The following is a 21,562-nucleotide window of genomic DNA, read 5'->3' as shown; positions in this document are numbered from 1 at the left end:
TGGTTGGATCCCGAGCTGTTTCACAACCGGCCGTGATCGGGAGTCCCATAGGACGGCGCACAATTGGCCCAGCGTCGTCTGGGTTAGGGGAGGGTTTGGCTGGGAGAGGCCGTCATTGTAGAATAAGAATTTGTTCTTAACTGACTTGCCTAGTTAAATAAAGGTTCAATATAAAAAAAGATTTCGCAATATCAGATCATTTAATTTTGGACAAAGCCTTAAAAAATAATAATAGACAAAGCCTTTTTATAAAAAATGATTACTCTTCCAAGTAATCGAATAATAACATCTGTTCGGATATTCGAATAACCGTGCCCATCCCTATTGTGTTCTTACATGAGTGTTTTGTGTGTGTAGGAATCTGGTCATCAAATGTAACAGCTACAGACAGGCTCACTGGTGGAGCCATGAGATCAATAGGCTGGCTGAGCCCTGTGAATTCCTCCAGGTCCAACGCTTTGGGGGCTTTGCCCCGCCACGGGAGAACACACTCACTAAATGGTCAGATGTTGCTTCCAATTAGATGATAATGTGGTATGTGTACATGCTGTATACACCCTTAACTTGAATGTAATGTCTCTGTTTATGAATTGGTCATATTAAAGGTATGTAAATGGAAGTGGCTACTTTGCAGACCTGGCTGATGCTCTGGAGCAGGCCAAGGAGGAGATCTTCATCACAGACTGGTGGTGAGGAGCAGAGCTAGCACCATATAAATATATTTGAACATGTTATTATTATACAGTATATCTCTATGGCTAGTAAGCCTACTGTGTTCCAATACTTGTACTGATGTAAGCACAGTGCTCTCCATAATTATAGAGAGTGGTTATCCAGAGCCATATACATTATACTGTAGAAAATGGCTCTGCCGTGAGCTAAATAAGAGCATACAGCAAACAAAACAAGTATTTGATCTCAATATCAACGGAGATCACTGTTTCCAACATGTATTAGGTTTGTTTCGAATTAGTCTGTAAATAGCAGGACACAGTGTAAATATGTACATGGTTAACATTGCATGGTGAATACGTATTTCCCTCCCTCCCTCCCTCCCAGGCTCAGCCCAGAGGTTTTCCTGAAGAGGCCAGCTACAGACACATACTGGCGCCTGGACCAGATCCTCAAACGCAAAGCAGTACGAATCTACTTCCCAACTTTCTCCTATCAACATGTTTCTAGTCTCCCTTTTACCTCTCCTACTCCTCTCCTCTGAATGCACTGAAGGTTAATCCCTCCATTCCTCAAGCGTACCTCATGATCACACAGTTGTGACCCACTGGTCTGAAAAGGAGGCTGCCTGTTAATGAAATCTTGATTGGTTGGTTGGTTGGTTCTCTGGAATATAATTTTTTCCTGGGGGTTTGAGATTGTTTGGTTTGAAAATCAAACAGTTGTAATGGAAGGGGGTGGCACTCTGGGGATGTGTGTGGCTGTGCCTGTGGGTGTTTGAGCGAGAAAGACACTGAGGAGACCCAACCAGTAACAGCACAGCCCCCTTCATTATCAACGCATCGTGCCCACAACATCAAAACAGCCTTTCCAGACTCTGAAGTCAGAAGGACTTTGGTATCAGCCAGACTACCTTCTGTGTATATCCATCCTTTCTTTTCTCTGTGCAGGAACAAGGTGTCAAAGTATGTGTGCTCCTGTACAAGGAGGTGGAAATGGCCCTGGGAATCAACAGTGGCCACAGCAAGAGGACACTGATGGACATGCACCCCAACATCAAGGTCTGTCTGAGACGCTCCAATCTCTGCTCTGCAGTCAGGTGGTGCTTTACACCTGAAAAACCAATCCACATAGCTGGCTCTTAGTCATAACATTGTAGCACAGTGTCACACTAAACAGAGGAATCATACACATCCTCATGCTTTCATTACTACGTTATGTTAATCTGGGTATTATAATTTAAATTCAAAAATTCGATTTGTGTCCTTAGCTTCCCTAACATCTTCCCAACAGGTGATGCGACACCCCAACCATATGTCCGCTGTGGTGTTTCTGTGGGCCCATCATGAGAAGATGGTGGCCATTGACCAATCAGTGGCTTTTGTGGGAGGCTTGGACCTGGCCTTTGGGAGGTGGGACGACAGTCAGTACCGGTTGACTGATACGGAGACAACCAATCATATCTCTGAAGATGAACCAAAGGCTCCACTGGCTGAGCCAGAAGTGAGACACCTCAAGACAAAGTCAAGATTAATCTTTCTCTTGTGTTGTTCTGTTCTGGTAATCCATAGTTCAGTGTTACCTGGTGTTGAGCGGTGACTTCATTACCAGACTGTCCTACTCTGCCCCCTAGGCAGCTGATTCGGGTGACCAGGTGGATGGGTCAGACTTGGCCCAGGATCCAAAGCCTACAGAGCCAGAGGAGGTCAACCATGTGGACCTGACGAACAACACCCAGTTGTGGCTTGGCAAGGACTACAGCAACTTCATCAGGAAGGACTGGGTCCAACTGGACCGCCCATTCGAAGGTACAGTATGCACACACTATAGCTCAATTCATAACCCCCCCTATCACTCCCGCACTCACTAATACACACGTACATGCATACACAACACACCCAAGAGGGCTCATTCTTAAATGTAAAGTCCTTTGTTCCCCAGACAACATTGACCGCACTGAGGTGCCCCGTATGCCGTGGCGTGACTTGTCTGCTGCACTCCACGGCAAAGCTGCCAGGGATGTGGCCCGCCACTTCATCCAGCGCTGGAACTTTGCCAAGGTCAGAACCCAAATAAGAGGTTCCTAAGGATCTTTCTTTCATGACTTTACTTTGATGTGCATTCAGAAAGTATTCAGACCCCTTGACCTTTTTCCACATTTTGTCATGTTACAGCCTTATTCTAAAATGGATTCAATTGTTCCCCCCCCATCAATCTACACACAATACCCCCATAATGACAAAGCAAAAACAGCCCCCCCCCCATAATTATTGTGATATCCAATTGTCCCATCGCTGCAATTCCTGTAAGGACTCGGGAGAGGCAAAGGTTGAGAGCCATGCATCCTCCAAAACCCAACTTTGCCAAGCCGCACTGCTCACTAAACCCGGATGCCAGCCACACCAATGTGTCGGAGGAAACAACGTACAACTGGTGACCGAAGTCAGCGTGCATGCGCCCGACCCACCACAAGGAGTCGATAGAGCACGATGGGACAAGGACATCCCGGCCAAACCCTCCCCTAACCCGGACGATGCTGGGCCAATTGTGCGCCGCCCTATTGGATTCCCAATCACAGCCACTTGTGATTCAGCCTGGAATTGAACCAGGGTCTGTAGTGACGCCTCTTAGATGCAGTGCCTTAGACCACTGCGTCACTCGGGAGCCCATCAAATGCCAGTCCTACATTTTCCCACAAAACATAGCTATCTACCTAACGTCACAGAGTTTCTAAACCCAGAGGCGCAACATCGCAAGACTTACGGGAACGCTTGCGAAACAATCAGACCAAGCCAGGGTTTGGGGTTTGAGAAGTCAATGAGAGAAGTGAAATATTCTTCCTTAGCAGTTCATTTTCTCGAAATCTAAAGGCACAACTGAGATTCCAGTAGTTGAACATTTTATTACACCAATCTCGTGAAAGGGACAAACTGACATGTTTTCATTTGTCAAAAACAACTTTATCGAAGGAGTGCCCTTACAAAAAAGATTGCAGTTTTGAAACTGCAGTAAAATGCATTCGACTGTGGTATTTTGGACTGCAACATTACTGCAGTAAAAAACAAAAAGTTATTTGGATGCAGTAGTTGCGGCATTCTGCAGTTATACTGCACTCTTACTGCAATCTTTTTTCGTACTGGTGCCTTCGATTTCACGGCCTGCAAATGCGCATTTCGGCGCTAGACCCGATGATGTGTTTCTACGCATGAGCATCGCTAGAAAACTTCGCCATGACGTCGCCTATAAGTGTGATCGGGGATTTCCATTGGAGAAGCAGTTTTAGCCTATCTTCATACTGTACTGTCTTTGCTAACGCACATCAGTTCAAAACAAATGGTCACGCTGTTACCTTAGAATGCAAACAATGGTCTTTTGCAACACTAGCTGGCTAGCTAATCCATAGTCCAAGCTAAGGTAAAAACTAGCCATATTTCACTGAAACAAATGCACATGTATACAGTGCGGTTGGGCACTCCATTGTGCAAATGGATGCTTACTAGCATCAGAAAAACTCACCAGTTTCGAATTTCTAGAATAGATTCCAATACCCACCTTCTCCTTTCTTCTTAACATTTTATCCAAATCTGTGCTGATCAACAGTGCCAAACGAACAACTCTGCCATTTGACCATCTTGATTGTATACGCAGATTTGATTTGGATGCTGGACTAGCCCATGTCCAGCATCTCTATCTGTGTGAAGCTAGCCACAATAGATGAATTTGCAGGTTGCATTCAAAATAAAAAACAACTATTGAAATTGAATTTAAACTGATACAAGTAGTGTAATCATGCCATATTTTGACTAGTTAATGCTAAACAATAACGGAATGTTATATAAATACAACAGAAGACAATAATTCAAATCAGTTGAAATTGCACTGGATGTGTTAGACTTTAGAATTGCTTTGGGAGCATACTTACAGTGGAAGTCGGAAGTTTACATTCACTTAGGTTGGAGTCATTAAAACTTGTTTTCAACCACTCCACAAATTTCTTGTTAACAAACTATAGTTTGGCTAGTCGGGTAGGACATCTACTTTGTGCATGACACAAATCATTTTTCCAACAATTGTTTACAGGCAGATTATTTCAATTATTATTCATTGTGTCACAATTCCAGTGGGTCAGAAGTTTACGTACACACGTTGACTGTGCCTTTAAACAGCTTGGAAAATTCCAGAAAATGATGCCATGGCTTAGAAGCTTCTGATGGGCTAATTGACATAATTTGAGTCAATTGGAGGTGTACCTGTGGATGTATTTCAAGACCTACCTTCAAACTCAGTGCCTCTTTGCTTGATATCATGGGAAAATCATAAGAAATCATCCAAGATTGTAGACCTCCACAAGTCTGGTTCATCCTTGGGAGCAATTTCCAAATGTCTGAAGGTACCATGTTCATCTGTAATGACATCTGAAATGTTCACCGGTCTGATGAAACAAAAATAGAACTGTTTGGACATAATGACCATTGTTATGTTTGGAGGAAAAAGGGGGAGGCTTGTAAGCCGAAGAACACCATCCCAACCGTGAAGCACGGGGATGGCAGCATCATGTTGTGGGGGTGCTTTGCTGCAGGAAAGACTGGTGCACTTCACAAAATAGATGGCATCATGAGGAATGAAAATTGTGTGGATATATTAAAGCAACATCTCAAGACATCAGTCAGGAAGTTGAAGCTTGGTCGCAAATGGGTCTTCCAAATGGACAATGACCCCAAGCATAATTCCAAAGTTGAGGCAAAATGGCTTAAGGACAACAAAGTCAAGGTATTGGAGTGGCCATCACAAAGCCCTGAACTCATCCTATAGAACATTTGTGGGCAGAACTGAAAGTGTGTGCGAGCAAGGATGCCTCCAAACCTGACTCAGTTACACCAGCTCTGTCAAGAAGAATGGGCCAAAATTCACCCAACTTATTGTGGGAAGCTTGTGGAAGGCTACCTGAAACGTTTGTCCCAGGTTAAACAATTTAAAGGCAATGCTACCATATACAAATTGAGTGTGTGTAAACTTCTGAGGTACTGGGTGTGATGAAATAAATAAAAGCTGAAATAAATACTTCTCTCTACTATTATTCTGACATTTCACATTCTTAAAATAAAGTGGTGATCCTAACTGACCTAAGACAGGGAATTTATACTAGTATTAAATGTCAGGAATTGTGAAAACCTGAGTTTAAATGTATTTGGCTAAGGTGTATGTAAACTTCCGACTTCAACTGTATATGCACTGTACAGCCTAACCCTATGGATGTTGCACTCACGTAATGGAGTATCCACCTACTCAGTGACACTCACAGAACACAACCGTGTAGAGTTTACATCAAATATTAGCGTTTTCACTCTTATTGTGGGACTCTAAACATCAGTGTTTAGAATCTGATGATCAAATGAACCACATTAAGCTCACCAGTCAACCTACTGACGCAGCTCTAAGTGTACATGGGAATATCTTTGTTTAGTCTCAATGGCTGAGTTATACAACCTTCAAAAGTCAATTACTTAAAACCGTTTTCCTTTACTGTGCTTTCAATGGGCATTGAGTCATTTTACAATGTAAGACTGTCACAGTCAATTGAGTTATTCAACTTCTGAAAACTGCAGACAATTACTTTTGACTGTCCATGGTAAATTCTGAACATAACTGATTTGAGCTATTAGAGGGCAGCAGACCAGGGTTTAAATCATCAACCCTTGCAAGCAAACCACCTGTGCCATTAAGGCCAATACCTTTTGGCCAAATTTAAAGGTTAAAATAGCTCATTTCCTTTCTTCACATGTTGTTGAAATGTTGTATAATGCACCTTTTTAAAGCTGCAATATGTAATAAAAGTTAGTTATAGATCTGTCATTCTCATTAAAAGCAAGTCTAAGAAGCGGTAGATATGTTCTATGTGCGCTATTTCTATGCTTCCCATTTTGTTTTTGCGTCTTACTTTCGGGTTTGCACACCAGCTTCAAACAGCTGAAAACCTTTGTATTTTCACAGCAGTTTAGATGGTACAATGATTCTCTATACTATACTTTCTTGTTTTGTCACAAACTGAAATTAGGCAAACTATTAGAATTTTAGCAACCGGGAAAGGGCGGCGCGATTTCTACATAGTGCACCTCTAACAGAAAATCACCTTCCGGTGTAAAAACAATTGGAATTAAAAACATATTAAGTTAAAGGAGAAGTAGGCATTGGTCTGAAGCTGAAAAAGAAAGGAAATTCACATGAGCAACACAATACCTACTCCACCCATGCTCTACCAAGGTTTTCCAGCACTTACCTTTGACCTACTACAGTAGCTATGTTGGTCTATACATTCTACTTCAAACAATGTATATGCAGGTTGCTTAGGATTCAAACTTTCTCAAACAGCCTAATTCATACTCTTCAGAGGAATAATGAACTTTACAGTATCCTGCTATTAAAATTGTGTGTGTGTGTATGTGTGTGTGTGTGTGTGGTAGTTAGGGTAGTTACCTGGAATGCATTTAAAATAACAGGTGTGCCTTGTTAAGTTTATTTTGTGGAATTTCTTTCCTTCTTAATGCATTTGAGCCAATCAGTTGTGTTGTGACAAGGTAGAGGTGGTATATAGAAGATAGCCGTATTTTGTAAAAGACCACGTCCATATTATGGCAAGAACATCTCAAATAAGCAAAGAGAAACGACAGTCCATCATTACTTTAAGACATGAAGTTCAGTCAATCTGGAAAATGAAACGCTATGATGAAACTGGCTCTCATGAGAACCGCCATAGGAAAGGAAGACCCAGAGTCACCTCTGCTGCAGAGGATAAGTTCATTAGAGTTACCAGCCTCAGAAATTGCAGCCCAAATAAATGCTACACAGAGTTCAAGTAACAGACACATCTCAACATCAACTGTTCAGAGAAGACTGAGTGAATCAGGCCTTCATGGTTGAATTGCTATAAAGAAACCACTTCTTTCTTGGGCCAAGAAACACGAGCAATGGACATTAGAACGGTGTAAATCTGTCCTTTGGTCTGATGAGTCCAAATTTGAGATTTTTGGTTCCAACCGTCTTGCCTTTGTGAGACACAGAGTAGGTGAACAGATGATCTCCAAATGTGTGGTTCCCACCGGGAAGCATGGAGGAGGTATGATGGTGCTTTGACACTGTCTGTGATTTTATTTAGAATTCAAGGCACACTTAACCAGCATGGCTACCACAGCATTCTGCAGCGATATGCCATCCCATCTGGTATGCGCTTAGTGAGACTATCATTTGTTTTCAACAGGACAATGACCCAACACACCTCCAGGCTGTGTATGGACTATTTGACCAAGAAGGAGAGCGATGGAGTGCTGCATTAGATGACCTGGCCTCCACAATCACATGAACTCATCCCAATTGAGATGGTTTGGGATGAGTTGGACCGCAGAGTGAAAGAAAATCAGCCAATAAAACAGGACCATGTTTGCAAAACATGAATTTGAGCTTATGTTAATATTACACAGGTAAACTGACAGTTACAGAATTCAGGACTTGAGACAGGCTCTATAGACCTCTATATATGAGTGACTGTGACACCACCACTTGTTATGTTGGGCACCTATTGACCAAAAAAACTGTTATGTTATGTTATGAAATATATATTTTTCTCAATGTCATGCATTGCTAAAATAAAGGTTTATGGAAATACAGGCAGGTACCACATTACTACAAGACAAACAGCTCGCTCAATCAAGCATGATGGTTGTTTTAAACGTGAGCTTGTCTGAGATGTCGGACTCAACGACAGTTGCTATCCATTGAAGCACTGCGATTGGTTGCCCAAAATTATGGGGCAGGGCTTAGCAAAGGGTCAATTGCATGGCTTCAATATGGAAATATATTGTTAAACATAGCACTTTGAACCAGTGACGGGCAGTGAGGTCGGTGGCTGGGTGAGCACTGTTAATGATCAAAGCCAGATTTACTCACAAATAAACCTTGATGAAGCCCATGTTCACTATACAATACATGGCTCCAACAACCAGAGTGACATATGCTATTAACCGAAACTGGCAAACAATTTTCACCAAATGTAAATACCAATGTAGCCAAGATACACAAGTTACAGCCTCCATTGATGGCATATTTCATATAATCTGACAAAATTACAAACTGCTCAACTCAGCCATGTAGCATCCACAGTTACAACTGATAGGTGGCACTAAAATAACAATATGGACAGATTTAATCGGAATAATTCGCAAAGCAAACTCCATAGCCTTTCACAATGGATTTACAAATCTTCCAATGTGCCGCGCTCGCAAATACACACACATATAGAAGTGTTAGAACCTTTATTATATATGAACAATCAAAATGACTGAAATGTAATTCTAGCTTGATAAATGCATCCAAAGGGATGTTGTATATTCTCATGATTCAACAGTAGCCTAACCCGCAAGGGAAAATGCATTAAGGCCTATGTTTACTTGTAAAGTCCATTTGTCTGGTGAACCTCTCGTGACAGCGTTGTAGAAGTCACAGCAGAACCCCATGTCTGTTATTTTATTTTGAATGGACACACCAGGCCCACGGCCGTGGGGGAGGCCTCCTTTGATTCCATTTTCACACTGACACAAAAAGTCATACACACTCAAACAGTAGCTGGTAGCACAATTCTCCCATGCAGCACACAGGCAACTCCATCCATTGGGGCATCTAGCTTGTCGAAGAACATAATTCTCCTGCGTGAGTGCGCCCCCATGCAGCCATGCACGTAGAATGGTTGTAGTGTAGTTAATAGCATCCATCTTGTAGAAGCCAAGGCTCGGGCCCTGCATTGAGTGGCAGGATAAGCCCCATTCCTACTACATCCACAAAGTAAATAACCAAGATGTGTAAGAAGTCTGGGTAAAAAAGTATTAATTGATAATGGCCTTTCAGTCGAGTACTTGCCTGCCTGACAGCTAGCAGTTAGGGAGATGGTGGTTGCCTTGCCTGTCATGAATAAAGTCAAGTATTGTATGCTGTATGTTGCCTCTGTCTGGTCTTAACTTTTATTATAGTTGACTTTCCACTCCTCGAACCCTCCAAACAGCCGTTACATTACTCCAACTTGGAAAATAGTTTGAGGCGCAATGATGCAGTATGGTAGTGTCTATTTGTCAGGTTGTAAAAAAAAAACGGCTAGCCGGAGCTCGTCTGAGCAGTCTGCTGTGAATGCCCTCGCCTGCTGGTAATTAATGCTGATTGTTTTTTTGGTTCTGCCCACTATAGTGCTGTCCGGGCAGAACATGATGTTGAGGCCCATTACTGTCTTAATTGTCACCACCACACACGCGCGGACATAGTTGCTTCCATTGAAGGTATTTCTTTATGTGTGGTAATCCAAATGACTTGTGATTTTAATTGCAGATGCACGCACAACACTAAAAAAAACACTGTAAACTCTGTCTCCAGCCAAATTTACATATTTTGTCGACGACTAAAAACACTCTAAACTAGAGTGGGCGGAGACAGAGTCGATGTCCATTCAAACTCGCTGATTTGCTGGAAGGGCCTTTTTTACACAGGTTGTTTTGTCAATTACCAGTGACTGGAGTCAGGAAAGGCCGTGTGGGTCAAGGATTTCAATGGCTGGAAAGAAAGGCATGAGTACCTTGGCTCCGTTCCTGAGGTTTTGATGCATTTTAGCCAAATATTTTGATTTTGAGCATAAAAAAACACCAGAACCATTGAGAAAAAAAACATAACATTGAATTGTTTTTTATTTGACTTTTCATAAAGGCTTTTTTATTAGATTGTCACAGGGTAAGCACTGCCTCCCCTGACCGCACATCACTGATTCACACTGATATAGGAGCTAGCTAGGCCTTCTGTAAATCTGTAAATTGCATTATGTCTGAACCATGGACATGCCAAACTTTGTCAATCAGCAAGAATAAATTCACCGTTGATAAGGCTTTAAAAGAGTTAATCATTAGAGTCAAATTCCCCACCACCCCCCAAAAAATAGTTTTAGATAGGCTGTGTCTACAAAATGGGGGGAAACCAGTAATTGTTTGATGTTTCTAAATACGAGATTCACCGGCTGTGTCAGGGCTGGATAGGCTGCGCTTCCGCTCTCAAAATCCATGCCATTACCAACGGCATTACCTTTTAAGACCTGTCTTTTGGTGGGTCTTAAAACCTCCCTTTGGTGCTGCATGAAATGGTGACTTTTAGCTTGTCTTTAAGGACACACCTCAAATATTGTCACCCCTCCCACCTGATTTTAAACAGGTAAATTGCGGAACCTGGCGTAAGTGGTGGAAAATGCCAGTACGAGAGTTTTTAAATGACGAAATTGCAAACTAACGTGCGTTTAACACTTGCGCCTCCTTAGCGCCAGCCGAAAAGAGCCTCTAGGGTTATGTGAGAGAGACATCTGGCTCTTATTGTCTTTGCTTTGTCTGCCTGCAGATCTTTAAGTACAAGAACATCCGAGGCAAGTTCTTCCCTTGCCTTCTGCCCAAGTCTCACAGTACTGTTGACCCACTGCCATTCACTGTGCCTGGCTCCGGGAAGGCCTCTGTGCAGGTACACATGCTCACCCAGACACATACAAGCTCACAGAGAAATGCCTGTCTTTTTAACCACCAATTGTTCATTTATTTTCATTATTCTCCTCTCTTTCTCTCAGGTGTTGCGTTCTGTGGATCGCTGGTCAGCCGGCACTTGTGAGAGCTCTATCCTCAATGCCTACATTCATACCATCGAGAACAGCGAACACTACATCTACATCGAGGTAACTCTGCTACCAGCACATTACGTACATTACATACACATTATTTCATTGCACTCATTTACCAGACTCATAACCACACCACTTCTATGCCGTATCCATCCTCTCTACCTGTTTGCTTGCTGCAGGTAGAAATCAACCAGGGGACAAGGTTGTTTTTTTGTTACGCCAGACAGTGCCCTGGCCTCCCCCACAGTCTTGCGACTGTGTCTCTGTACTGAAGTCAACAGCTCAAAGTTGAGATAATGACCACCCTCATGTGCCTCCACAGTCCACATGATCCTAGTGCTATCAAGTCCAATTGAAAGCATAGATTTTCAAATGAGATGAATAGTCCAATGAGGTGTTTGTTTTTAAATATGCAAATGAGATGAATAGTCCAATGAGGTGTTTGTTTTTAAATATGCAAATGAGATGAATAGTTCAATGATAAATATGCATTGTTTCCATATCTCTTTTAACTGGAAATGGTTGTTTTATGAATGGACTACAAGGGTTAGAAAGATGTATTTTCTCCCAACCTTGCTTTATTTCCTTATCCCTGCCTATTCCTGTCTCTCTAACAGTGTCATGTGGGTTTTATTTGCTGTTCTATGTGAGCAGCTTGAAGTCTGAATGCTTTAACAGCAATGTCCCTTCCTGGTCACAAGTCCAGCTCCCTACCCATCACACCCCACAGCATCAAACAGAGACCAGAGCCATATATGCACGGCTCTGACAGAGATTCCATCTGTCCCTCTCTCTACCTCTCTGCTCTCAGAACCAGTTCTTCATCAGCTGTGCTGACGGGAAGAACGTGCACAATGGCATTGGTGACGCGATCGTGAAGAGGATCCTACGTGCACACAGGTGTGGTTCTACCACCATGTCTGTCTGAGTTTAATCTGTCAACACACAGCTTGGTTTACTGTATAACATGATATTACTGGACTGGTTTATACATGTTTTATACATGTTTGTCTGTTGATTATCTGTTTCAATAAGTAAAGTTAAATTATCATGATTCAATATTTTTTATGTTACAAATACATTGTTGCCAATAGTTTCTTTCTATATAACTCTCTCCTCTGCTACCCCATCCCATAACTCTCTCCTCTGCTACCCCATCCCATAACTCTCTCCTCTGCTACCCCATCCCATAACTCTCTCCTCTGCTACCCCATCCCATAACTCTCTCCTCTGCTACCCCATCCCATAACTCTCTTGTTATTCCTCAGTGAGCAGAAGAAATACAGGGTGTTTGTGGTGGTGCCCCTGCTGCCTGGGTTTGAAGGAGACATCAGTGAGGGAGGTGGGAATGCCATCCAAGCTATACTACACTTCACTTACAGGTCAGAACCCTCCCTTATGGGCCTTCATGCACGTTCACACACACGTTCACACACACATACACACACACACTGTACCCAGAAAACTGGGAACATTTCCAGAACATTAGCTAAGATTCCCATTAAGTTGTAGTTAAGGTTTTATCTAATATTAGGATGGTAACATTCTCCCCCCAAAAAATGTCATGAAATATCCTTGGAATGTTCTAACATTCACTAAAATATTGTGCACAACATCTGTAACAGCCACCACAGAACAGTCCCCTAAACGTTCTCATTAGGTTTCCAGGTAATGTAATAACACAATGTACCAGTCATGTTTTCCCAGCAAACAAAATTGGTTCTGTGACATTCGTTAGGTTGCGGCAAATGTTCTCGTTAGACAAAAACTATCCAGTTGTGCTGAAGATTATACACTGAGTGTCCAAAACATTATGAACACCTGCTCTTTCCATGGCATAGACTGGCCAGGTGAAAGCTATGATTCCTTATTCATGACACTTGTTAAATCCACTTCAATCAGTGTAATTGAAGGGGAGGAGACAGATTAAAGAAGAATGTTTGAGCCTTGAGACAATTGAGACATGGATTGTGTGCCATTCAGAGGGTGAATGGGTAAAACAAAAGATTTTAAGTGCCTTTTGAAAGGGATATGGTAGTAGATGCCAGGCTCACCAGTTTGTGTCAAGAACTGCAACGCTGCTGGGTTTTTTGTTTTTCACACAACAGTTTTCCATGTGTATCAAGGGTGGGGGGGGAGGGGTGCAACTCAATAATAGGAAGGTGTTCTTAATGTTTTGTACACTCAGTGTACAATACTTGTATACAACATTCACCTGATGTTGCAAGAATGTTCCCAGAATACATCTTGTCTGTTCTTTCATTAGGTTGTGGGAACAGTCTGGTGGGGACATCACAAAATATATGTTTCCAAAACACAAACAACTGGCCAGTTGTGCGGATGATTGTACAATGTTTATTTTAGGGTGCACAGGACATTCCCTTAATGTTGACAGAACACCTGGTCTAAGTTCTTTGAAGGTTCCCAGAACATTTCATTAAGTTATGTGAGTTGTCTGGGATGTTGCAAGAATATTATTTTGATATTCACGAAGGTTACACAGAACATTCCCACAATGTTCCAAGATGTCCAAATAAGTCAGTTTTTATGACGTTCATAGCTTATTTTGTTAATGTTTAACATAATATTCCATTGTTCACACAATATACATTTACCTCTTGGAGGTCCGCAGGACATTTCAAGAACATTTATAAAATTGTATATTTAAGTTTTACCTAATATTACCACAACATGCTCAGCATGCAAATGTGTAGCTCCTTAAAGCCGATTTGAATACATCCCCATTATGTTTCTCTCCAGATTTTATGGCAATTCGCATTTGAGGAATGTATTGTAGGCAATGGCGTGTATTCATGGATGCCAAGGCAAGCCAGGCTTCCCCCCCAAAATGTACCAATATATTTTTTTAAATTAGTAAAAAAAATATATATATATATATTTTATTTTTTTCCTTCAATTTGCAAGAGGCTGAATGTATCTCACTAGAAAGCATCCAAGCGAGCGAAACTGTGCCCCTCTGTCTCTTTCTGATGCTGTCTGGTCCAAACAAGTATGACATTGTTGCCACCCAAAGCATTGAAGGCAAGGGAAGCCAGTGAGTATCTGGCTTCCTTTTGACAAAAAAAGTGAATGGTCCTGGTGTACCGAAAAAAAAGTGAATGGTCCTGGTTTACTGAAAAAAAAGTGAATGGTCCTGGTTTACCGAAAAAAAAGTGTCAATGGAAGCCAGCTTGGACTTGGTGTCACTGAGCATATGTCATTGATTGAAAAACTTGAATTGTTGAATCTTGTTGTGTTGTCCTCCGGTGGCTAGCCAGCTAGATAAAATTGTCCCTTTCCTAAATTAGCCATGGATGGAGATGGGGATTTGGACGTGTAGTTTTACTTAATTCTCCGTATTGACCAATGATTCTAACTGCAATTCTGATCCAACCATTAATTCATACATTGTTGTGCCCCTGGCCTGAGAGGATAGAAGTTCAATTTGTAGCTCAATGTAGATGGCTATTGTTGACTAGCTAATATTGACCATGAATGGAAGTTAGGCTAGCAAGCAAGCATTTTTGCCAGTGTTAGGTTCTAAATAAAAACAGTAAAAACTCATGGAAGATTAGTGAATCTCAAACCAAGTTTATTCACCCACCGTGTCATACAGCTGCATGAGACAAAGACATATTCAAACAAGCACTGATATTTAACCCTTCCTCCTGAATCTCCTCCTTACACCTCTGAACAGCCAATACACCTCCGTTGCTAGACAGAACTTTGATATCTGTTCTTCCTCACCTCACCTGACCTCGGCCCCAAATTCCTCACTCCTCCCCATAGGATCCCTGATGTCTAACAATAACATATTTTGACAGAATGTAAACGTTCTTCATTCCCCTCTCTCCCTCAGTGACATGAATGTTTTCAAGTTTAGAAGTCAGAACCCTTCACCAGGTAGCCTAGGACAACAAAAACTAAAAGTGTGTACTATATGACAGAGTGATAGACCGTTTCTTCAACATAAGAGTGGAAGCCATCATCCATTGGTGTTTCTCTACAAGTAGGGTGTCAACATGTTTTTGTACTTGCACAAACTCACACAGAAATCAGAACCATGGACGACGAGCCACATCATATTTAGCTTACGTTGATTGGACTAAATTGTTTTTGGTTTCTTTTTAGTTGTCACTGTATTAGACTAAGCAGAGGTGATTTGATGATGTTGAAATGGTGCTGGAATAGTGGAGGCAGCTCCTGTTTTCTTTCCGTCTTGCGGTAACTCTCTGTGGTTCTAAATCAATAGTTGTTTAGTGGTCCGAAAATGTTGGAAACATTAACTTGCTTGACCAGGCTGTAGGTCATCTAACTGTCTGTTACTGTACATGAAATATGCTTTGTGGACAGAGGTTGCTATCTGTTTTTCTGTTAAAACAAAGGTGTGGTTGAATTCTTCTACAGTGTCTTCTTATTGTCTCGACCTTTAGATCGCGGTCGGAAGACATATGAATTAACAGGTTATAGAGCAAACAACCCAATTATCACAACACATACCGTGGCAAGAAAAAGTATGTGAACTCTTTGGAAATACCTGGAGTTCTACATGAATTGATAATAAGATTTGATCTGATCTTCATCTAGGTCACAACAATAGACACAGTCTGCTTAAACTAATAACACAAACAATTATACGTTTTCATGTCTTTATTGAACACACTGTGTAAACATTCACAGTGCATAGTAGAAAAGTATGTGAACCCTTGGATTTAATAACTGGTTGACCCTCCTTTGGCAGCAATAACCTCAACCAAATGTTTTTTGTAGTTGCGGATCAGACCTGCACAACGGTCAGAAGGAATTTTGGACCATTCCTCTTTACAAAACTGTTTCAGTTCAGCATTCTTGGGATGTTTGGTGTGAACTGCTCTCTTGAGGTCATGCCACATCTCAATTGGGTTGAGGTCAGGACTGACTGGGCCACTCCAGAAGGTGTATTTTCTTCTGTTGAAGCCATTCTGTTGTTGATTTACTTCTGTGTTTTTTGTTGTTGTCCAGTTGCATCCCCCAATTTATGTTGAACTGCAATTGGCGGACAGAGAGCCTTACATTCTCCTGCAAAATGTCTTGGTAAACTTGGGAATTCATTTTTCCGTCGACGATAGCAAGCTGTCCAGGCTCTGAGGCAGCAAAGCAGCCCCAAACCATGATGCTCCCTCCACCATACTTTACAGTTGGGATTAAGTTTTGATGTTTGTGTGCTGTGCCTTTTTTTCTCCACACATACTGTTGTGTGTTTTTTATTTTTAATGAATTTCCATTTGGGTCTTGGTTAGACTACAATTAGGGTGTAGAAATGTTATGCTCTTAATGTAACCTTTTATTTACCTAGGCAAGTCAGTTAAGAACAAATTCTTATTTACAAGGACAGCCTACTCCTTCCTCCCCATCGGGTAATTGAACCCCAGTCTCCCGTGTGCCCGCACGACACAAAGATTCTTTAGCTAAATAGCCAAGTACTGTAGCCTACTCCTGACCGTCATGTTATACAGCGCCATATTTTCCGTTCCATCCTAACGGAAACACAGTTTTTTTCCCGTTTTTCTTTAGAATAGAAACTCCATAATATTAATCAAATGAATTAAGCTACATTTCTTAAAATCCGTCCCATATACTATGTTCTTACAAAAATAGTTTTTAAATTCTCTAGTACAGCCACTATTGAAGGCTATCAAATGCTTCTCAAATATGCCCTCTGGTGGTCAAACTAGCACTAACAAGCATTAATGGTACCAGTGGTTGTCACTTAAATAACTTGCCATAGAATTCTGTGGCACAACGCAAACTGTGCTGCAGTAAGCTGCAACTTTAAGGACGAAGCACTGTAGAAGGCATTTAGCTTGTCTGGTAGGCTCATGTTACTGGGCAGCACATGGCTGGGTTTCCCTTTTTAATCTGTGATAGTTTGCAAGCCCTGCCACATCTGACGAGCATCAGAGCCGGCATAGTGAGATTCAATCTTAGTCCTGTATTGACGCTTTGCCTGTTTGACTCGTTGGAGGTCGTAGCGAGATTTCTTATAAACATCTGGATTTGTGTCCCGCTCATTGTGGATGTTGCCATTAATCCATAGCTTCTTTTTGGGATATGTGCTTACATTCACTGTGGGGACAACGTCATCTGTAACTATGTGAGCTGAGAGTTGGAAAGCAAGTTCAGGGAGTGAGTATTTTTTTAATAAATAAACACATAATAGAAAATAAACACTAAAAACGCACAGACATAACACAGAAACAATAACACCTGGGGAAGGAACCAAAGGGAGTGACATATATATAGGGAAGTGACGAAGTCCAGGTGAGTGTAATGATGGTGACAGGTGTGCGCCATAACGAGCAGACTGGTGACCTAATGGTCGGAGAGGGAGAACATGTGACAGTACCCCCTTCCCGATGCACGGCTCCAGCCGCAGGACGCTGACCAAAGGGACGATCCCGGGGAGCAGGAGTGGATCGGTCACCCCTGCTGATGTGGGGGAACCTGACAGATCGACTGAGGCAGGGGAGCCCGGCGGGCCGGCACAAGGCAGGGGAGCCTGTAGCGGCTCCCGGACTTGACGTCATTCCCACCGAAAAATTATAATAAAAAAAAACCACTCCCTGATGCTTCCCTTAGGGGAGGCGTTATTCTGTAACGATGTGCGCTGAGAGTCGGGAAGCAAGTTCAGGGAGTGAGTGTTTTAGTAAATAAACACAACATAATACAAAATAAGAACCACGAACAACGCACAGACATAACACAGAAACAATAATGCCTGGGGAAGGAACCAAAGGGAGTGACATATTGTAACGTTTTGAGTGTAGTGGGTGAGAAGTCAGGCAGAGAGTTCAGGGGAGTGCTATTTTAATGCACAACAACAGCGAACATAAGCCAACCCCCACGAAAACACAGGGCGTAATACAAAACAAACGCCCCAAACAGGGGGACTTAAACTGTCCAGAAAAAACCCACGAAATGGGAAAGCACGTAACTCACAGACGTGCACACAAGTTTACACAACACAGAAGGACACAATAATTAATCCCGCACAAGGAACCAGGCGGGCCAGCTGACTAATAAAGCCTCACTAATTATACACAACTCAAAACAGGTGCACTCAATAAACACATAAGGAGGGGGAGGAAATAATCAGTGGCAGCTAGTAGGCCGGCGACGACGACCGCCGAGCGCCACCCGAACGGGAAGGGGAGCCACCTTCGGTTGGAGTCGTGACACATATATAGGGAAGGTAATCAGGAAGTGATGGAGTCCAGGTGAGTCTGATGGCGTTCAGGTGCGCGCAACAATGGTGACAGGTGTGTGCCATAACGAGCAGGCTGGTGACATAGAGGACGGAGATTGAGCACACGTGACATCATCGATGCACTTATTAATAATGAAGCCGGTGACTGATGTGGTACACTACTCACTCCTCCACTTCCGTTTAGGTACTTCCTGTTTTGAAATTGTATTTTTTTACTCTGTATGGGAATTGTTTTAATAAGGTTAGGATAATTTTGATATTTAATTTGGAATTTTAAGACCCCTTGAAGTTTCAAAAATATATATTTAAAAAAAAAATGTTTTTAATGTTTATTTGGCCTTACTGCTTTTAGCCCACCCCAAAAATAAATCTAAAGGAAGTTTGTTCTGAATAGTCTGTCCTATATTTGAGAGATGGATATAAGAAAGATAAGGGAACATTTGTTGTTGTTTTACATGTATTTAACTCTTTATTCCCCTTATTTTTGGCACTAAACAGTATATGCTTCCATATATGTTTTCAATTGGTGCCGGGGGACCTTCAGTCGAGTCTTGTGAGGCATGTGGGCATCCTAAAGCAAAACAACCGACATGTACACTACCGTTGAAAAGTTTGGGGTCACTTAGAAATGTACTTGTTTTTGACAGAAAAGGACATTTTTTTGTCCACTTTTAAAATAACATCAAATTGATCAGAAATACAGTGTAGACATTGTTAATGTTGTAAATTACTATTGTAGCTGGAAACGACTCTGGGATGCTGGCCTTCTAGGCAGAGTTCCTCTGTCCAGTGTCGGTGTTATTTTGCCCATCTTAGTCTTTTCTTTTTATTGACCAGTCTAGCACCACTCTAGCTGTCACCTTTCACCGCAGATGCAGAAGTGTGACATAGGCGGATGCGGTGGATTGAGATGCATCCAATGCAAAAAACAGATATCTCTAGTTTAAACTGATGGGGATTTTATGGGGATTTTTTTTATTATGCTAATTACATTTCCTTGGGGGCATGGACAATGACCTTACAGGGTTATTAAATTAGAGATCGCACACCAGCTGTTGTTAATAAAGAGACACAGACCTCTCCCTTGAGTTTTACCCCAAGCTGCTGTTCTGTCCTGCCGATGCATAGAAAAAACAGCTAAATGTATATTATCCATGTCCTTGTGGATATGAGGACTGTCAACATATGAAGTGTAAAACATATGGTTGTGTTTGTTTGATTAAATGTTGTTCAAGTGCCCCATGAATGAAATAATGTCCAACTGTCAACATAAAGTCTAAAAAATATGGTTGTGTTTGTAGGATTTTAAATGCCGTTCAAATGTCCTATGAATGAAAATATAATCCCATGACGCTCTATCACCTACAGTACAGCTCTCAAATGGTAGGTTTATTTGAACAGTGAGAGACAGAATCCAGAAAAACGCATGTCAAAAATGTTATAAATTAATTTGCATTTTAATGAGGGAAATAAGTATTTGACCCCTCTGCAAAACATGATTTAGTACTTGGTGGCAAAACCCTTGTTGGCAATCACAGAGGTCAGACGTTTCTTGTAGTTGGCCACCAGGTTTGCACACATCTCAGGAGGGATTTTGTCCCACTCCTCTTTGCAGATCTTCTCCAAGTCATTAAGGTTTCAAGGCTGACGTTTGGCAACTCGCACCTTCAGCTCCCTCCACAGATTTTCTATGGGATTAAGGTCTGGAGACTGGCTAGACCACTCCAGGACCTTAATGTGCTTCTTCTTGAGCCACTCCTTTGTTGCCTTGGCCGTGTGTTTTGGGTCATTGTCATGCTGAAATACCCATCCACGACCCATTTTCAATGCCCTGTCTGAGGGAAGGAGGTTCTCACCCAAGTTTTGACGGTACATGGCCCTGTCCATCGTCCCTTTGATGCGGTGAAGTTGTCTTGTCCCCTTAGCAGAAAAACACCCCCAAAGCATAATGTTTCCACCTCCATGTTTGACGGTGGGGATGGTGTTCTTGGGGTCATAGGCAGCATTTCTCCTCCAAACACGGCGAGTTGAGTTGATGCCAAAGAGCTCCATTTTGGTCTCATCTGACCATAACACTTGCACTGGCAAAATTCAGACTGTGCTTTCTTGAGCAGGGGGACCTTGCTGGCGCTGCAGGATTTCAGTCCTTCACGGCGTAGTGTGTTACCTATTGTTTTCTTGGTGACTATGGTCCCAGCTGCCTTGAGATCATTGACAAAATCCTCCCGTGTAGTTCTGGGCTGATTCCTCACCGTTCTCATGATCATTGCAACTCCACGAGGTGAGATCTTGCATGGAGCCCCAGGCCGAGGGAGATTGACAGTTCTTTTGTGTTTCTTCCATTTGCGAATAATCGCAATTGTCACCTTCTCACCAAGCTACTTGGCGATGGTCTTGTAGCCCATTCCAGCCTTGTGTAGGTCTACAATCTTGTCCCTGACATTCTCAGAGAGCTCTTTGGTCTTGGCCATGGTGGAGAGTTTGGAATCTGATTGATTGATTGCTTCTGTGGACGGGTGTCTTTTATACAGGTAACAAACTAAGATTAGGAGCACTCCCTTTAAGAGTGTGCTCCTAATCTCAGCTCGTTACCTGTATAAAATACACCTGGGAGCCAGAAATCTTTCTGATTGAGAGAGGGTCAAATACTTATTTCCCTCATTTAAAATGCAAATCAATTTATAACATTTTTGACATGCATTTTTCTGGATTTTTTTTGTTGTTATTCTGTGTCTCACTGTTCAAATAAACCTACCATTAAAATTATAGACGGATCATTTCTTTGTCAGTGGGCAAACGTACAAAATCAGCAGGGGATCAAATACTTTTTTCCCCTCACTGTATATTCCAATTGGCTTTCTTATGCTTTAAGGAGGTACATATTTGTATGCTGAGAATGTTGTTGTAATAGTAGGTAAAAACTTAAATACAACATTTTCTAAATGTTCTTGAAACGTCCT

At 42.0% G+C, this 21,562-nt stretch overlaps 1 protein-coding gene across 7 annotated transcripts in view; it reads left to right on the top strand.

The window, feature by feature from the left end:
* The window catches only part of LOC110533729 (phospholipase D2), a 36,195-nt gene that overhangs the window by 6,713 nt on the left and 7,920 nt on the right, over positions 1–21,562 (top strand). For all 7 annotated transcript variants that reach the window (XM_036990125.1, XM_021618210.2, XM_021618209.2 and 4 more), the window contains 11 exons: positions 358–501; positions 606–689; positions 1,060–1,138; positions 1,623–1,733; positions 1,966–2,175; positions 2,306–2,480; positions 2,614–2,732; positions 11,086–11,202; positions 11,306–11,410; positions 12,168–12,256; positions 12,625–12,738. In XM_036990125.1, the coding sequence (XP_036846020.1) occupies positions 358–501; positions 606–689; positions 1,060–1,138; positions 1,623–1,733; positions 1,966–2,175; positions 2,306–2,480; positions 2,614–2,732; positions 11,086–11,202; positions 11,306–11,410; positions 12,168–12,256; positions 12,625–12,738 (1,347 nt within the window). The remainder of the gene's footprint in view (positions 1–357; positions 502–605; positions 690–1,059; positions 1,139–1,622; positions 1,734–1,965; positions 2,176–2,305; positions 2,481–2,613; positions 2,733–11,085; positions 11,203–11,305; positions 11,411–12,167; positions 12,257–12,624; positions 12,739–21,562) is intronic.

The sequence above is a fragment of the Oncorhynchus mykiss genome, chromosome 10 (assembly GCF_013265735.2).
Source record: "Oncorhynchus mykiss isolate Arlee chromosome 10, USDA_OmykA_1.1, whole genome shotgun sequence".
Lineage (NCBI taxonomy): Eukaryota > Metazoa > Chordata > Actinopteri > Salmoniformes > Salmonidae > Oncorhynchus > Oncorhynchus mykiss.
This window is presented reverse-complemented; position numbering and strand designations above follow the sequence as displayed.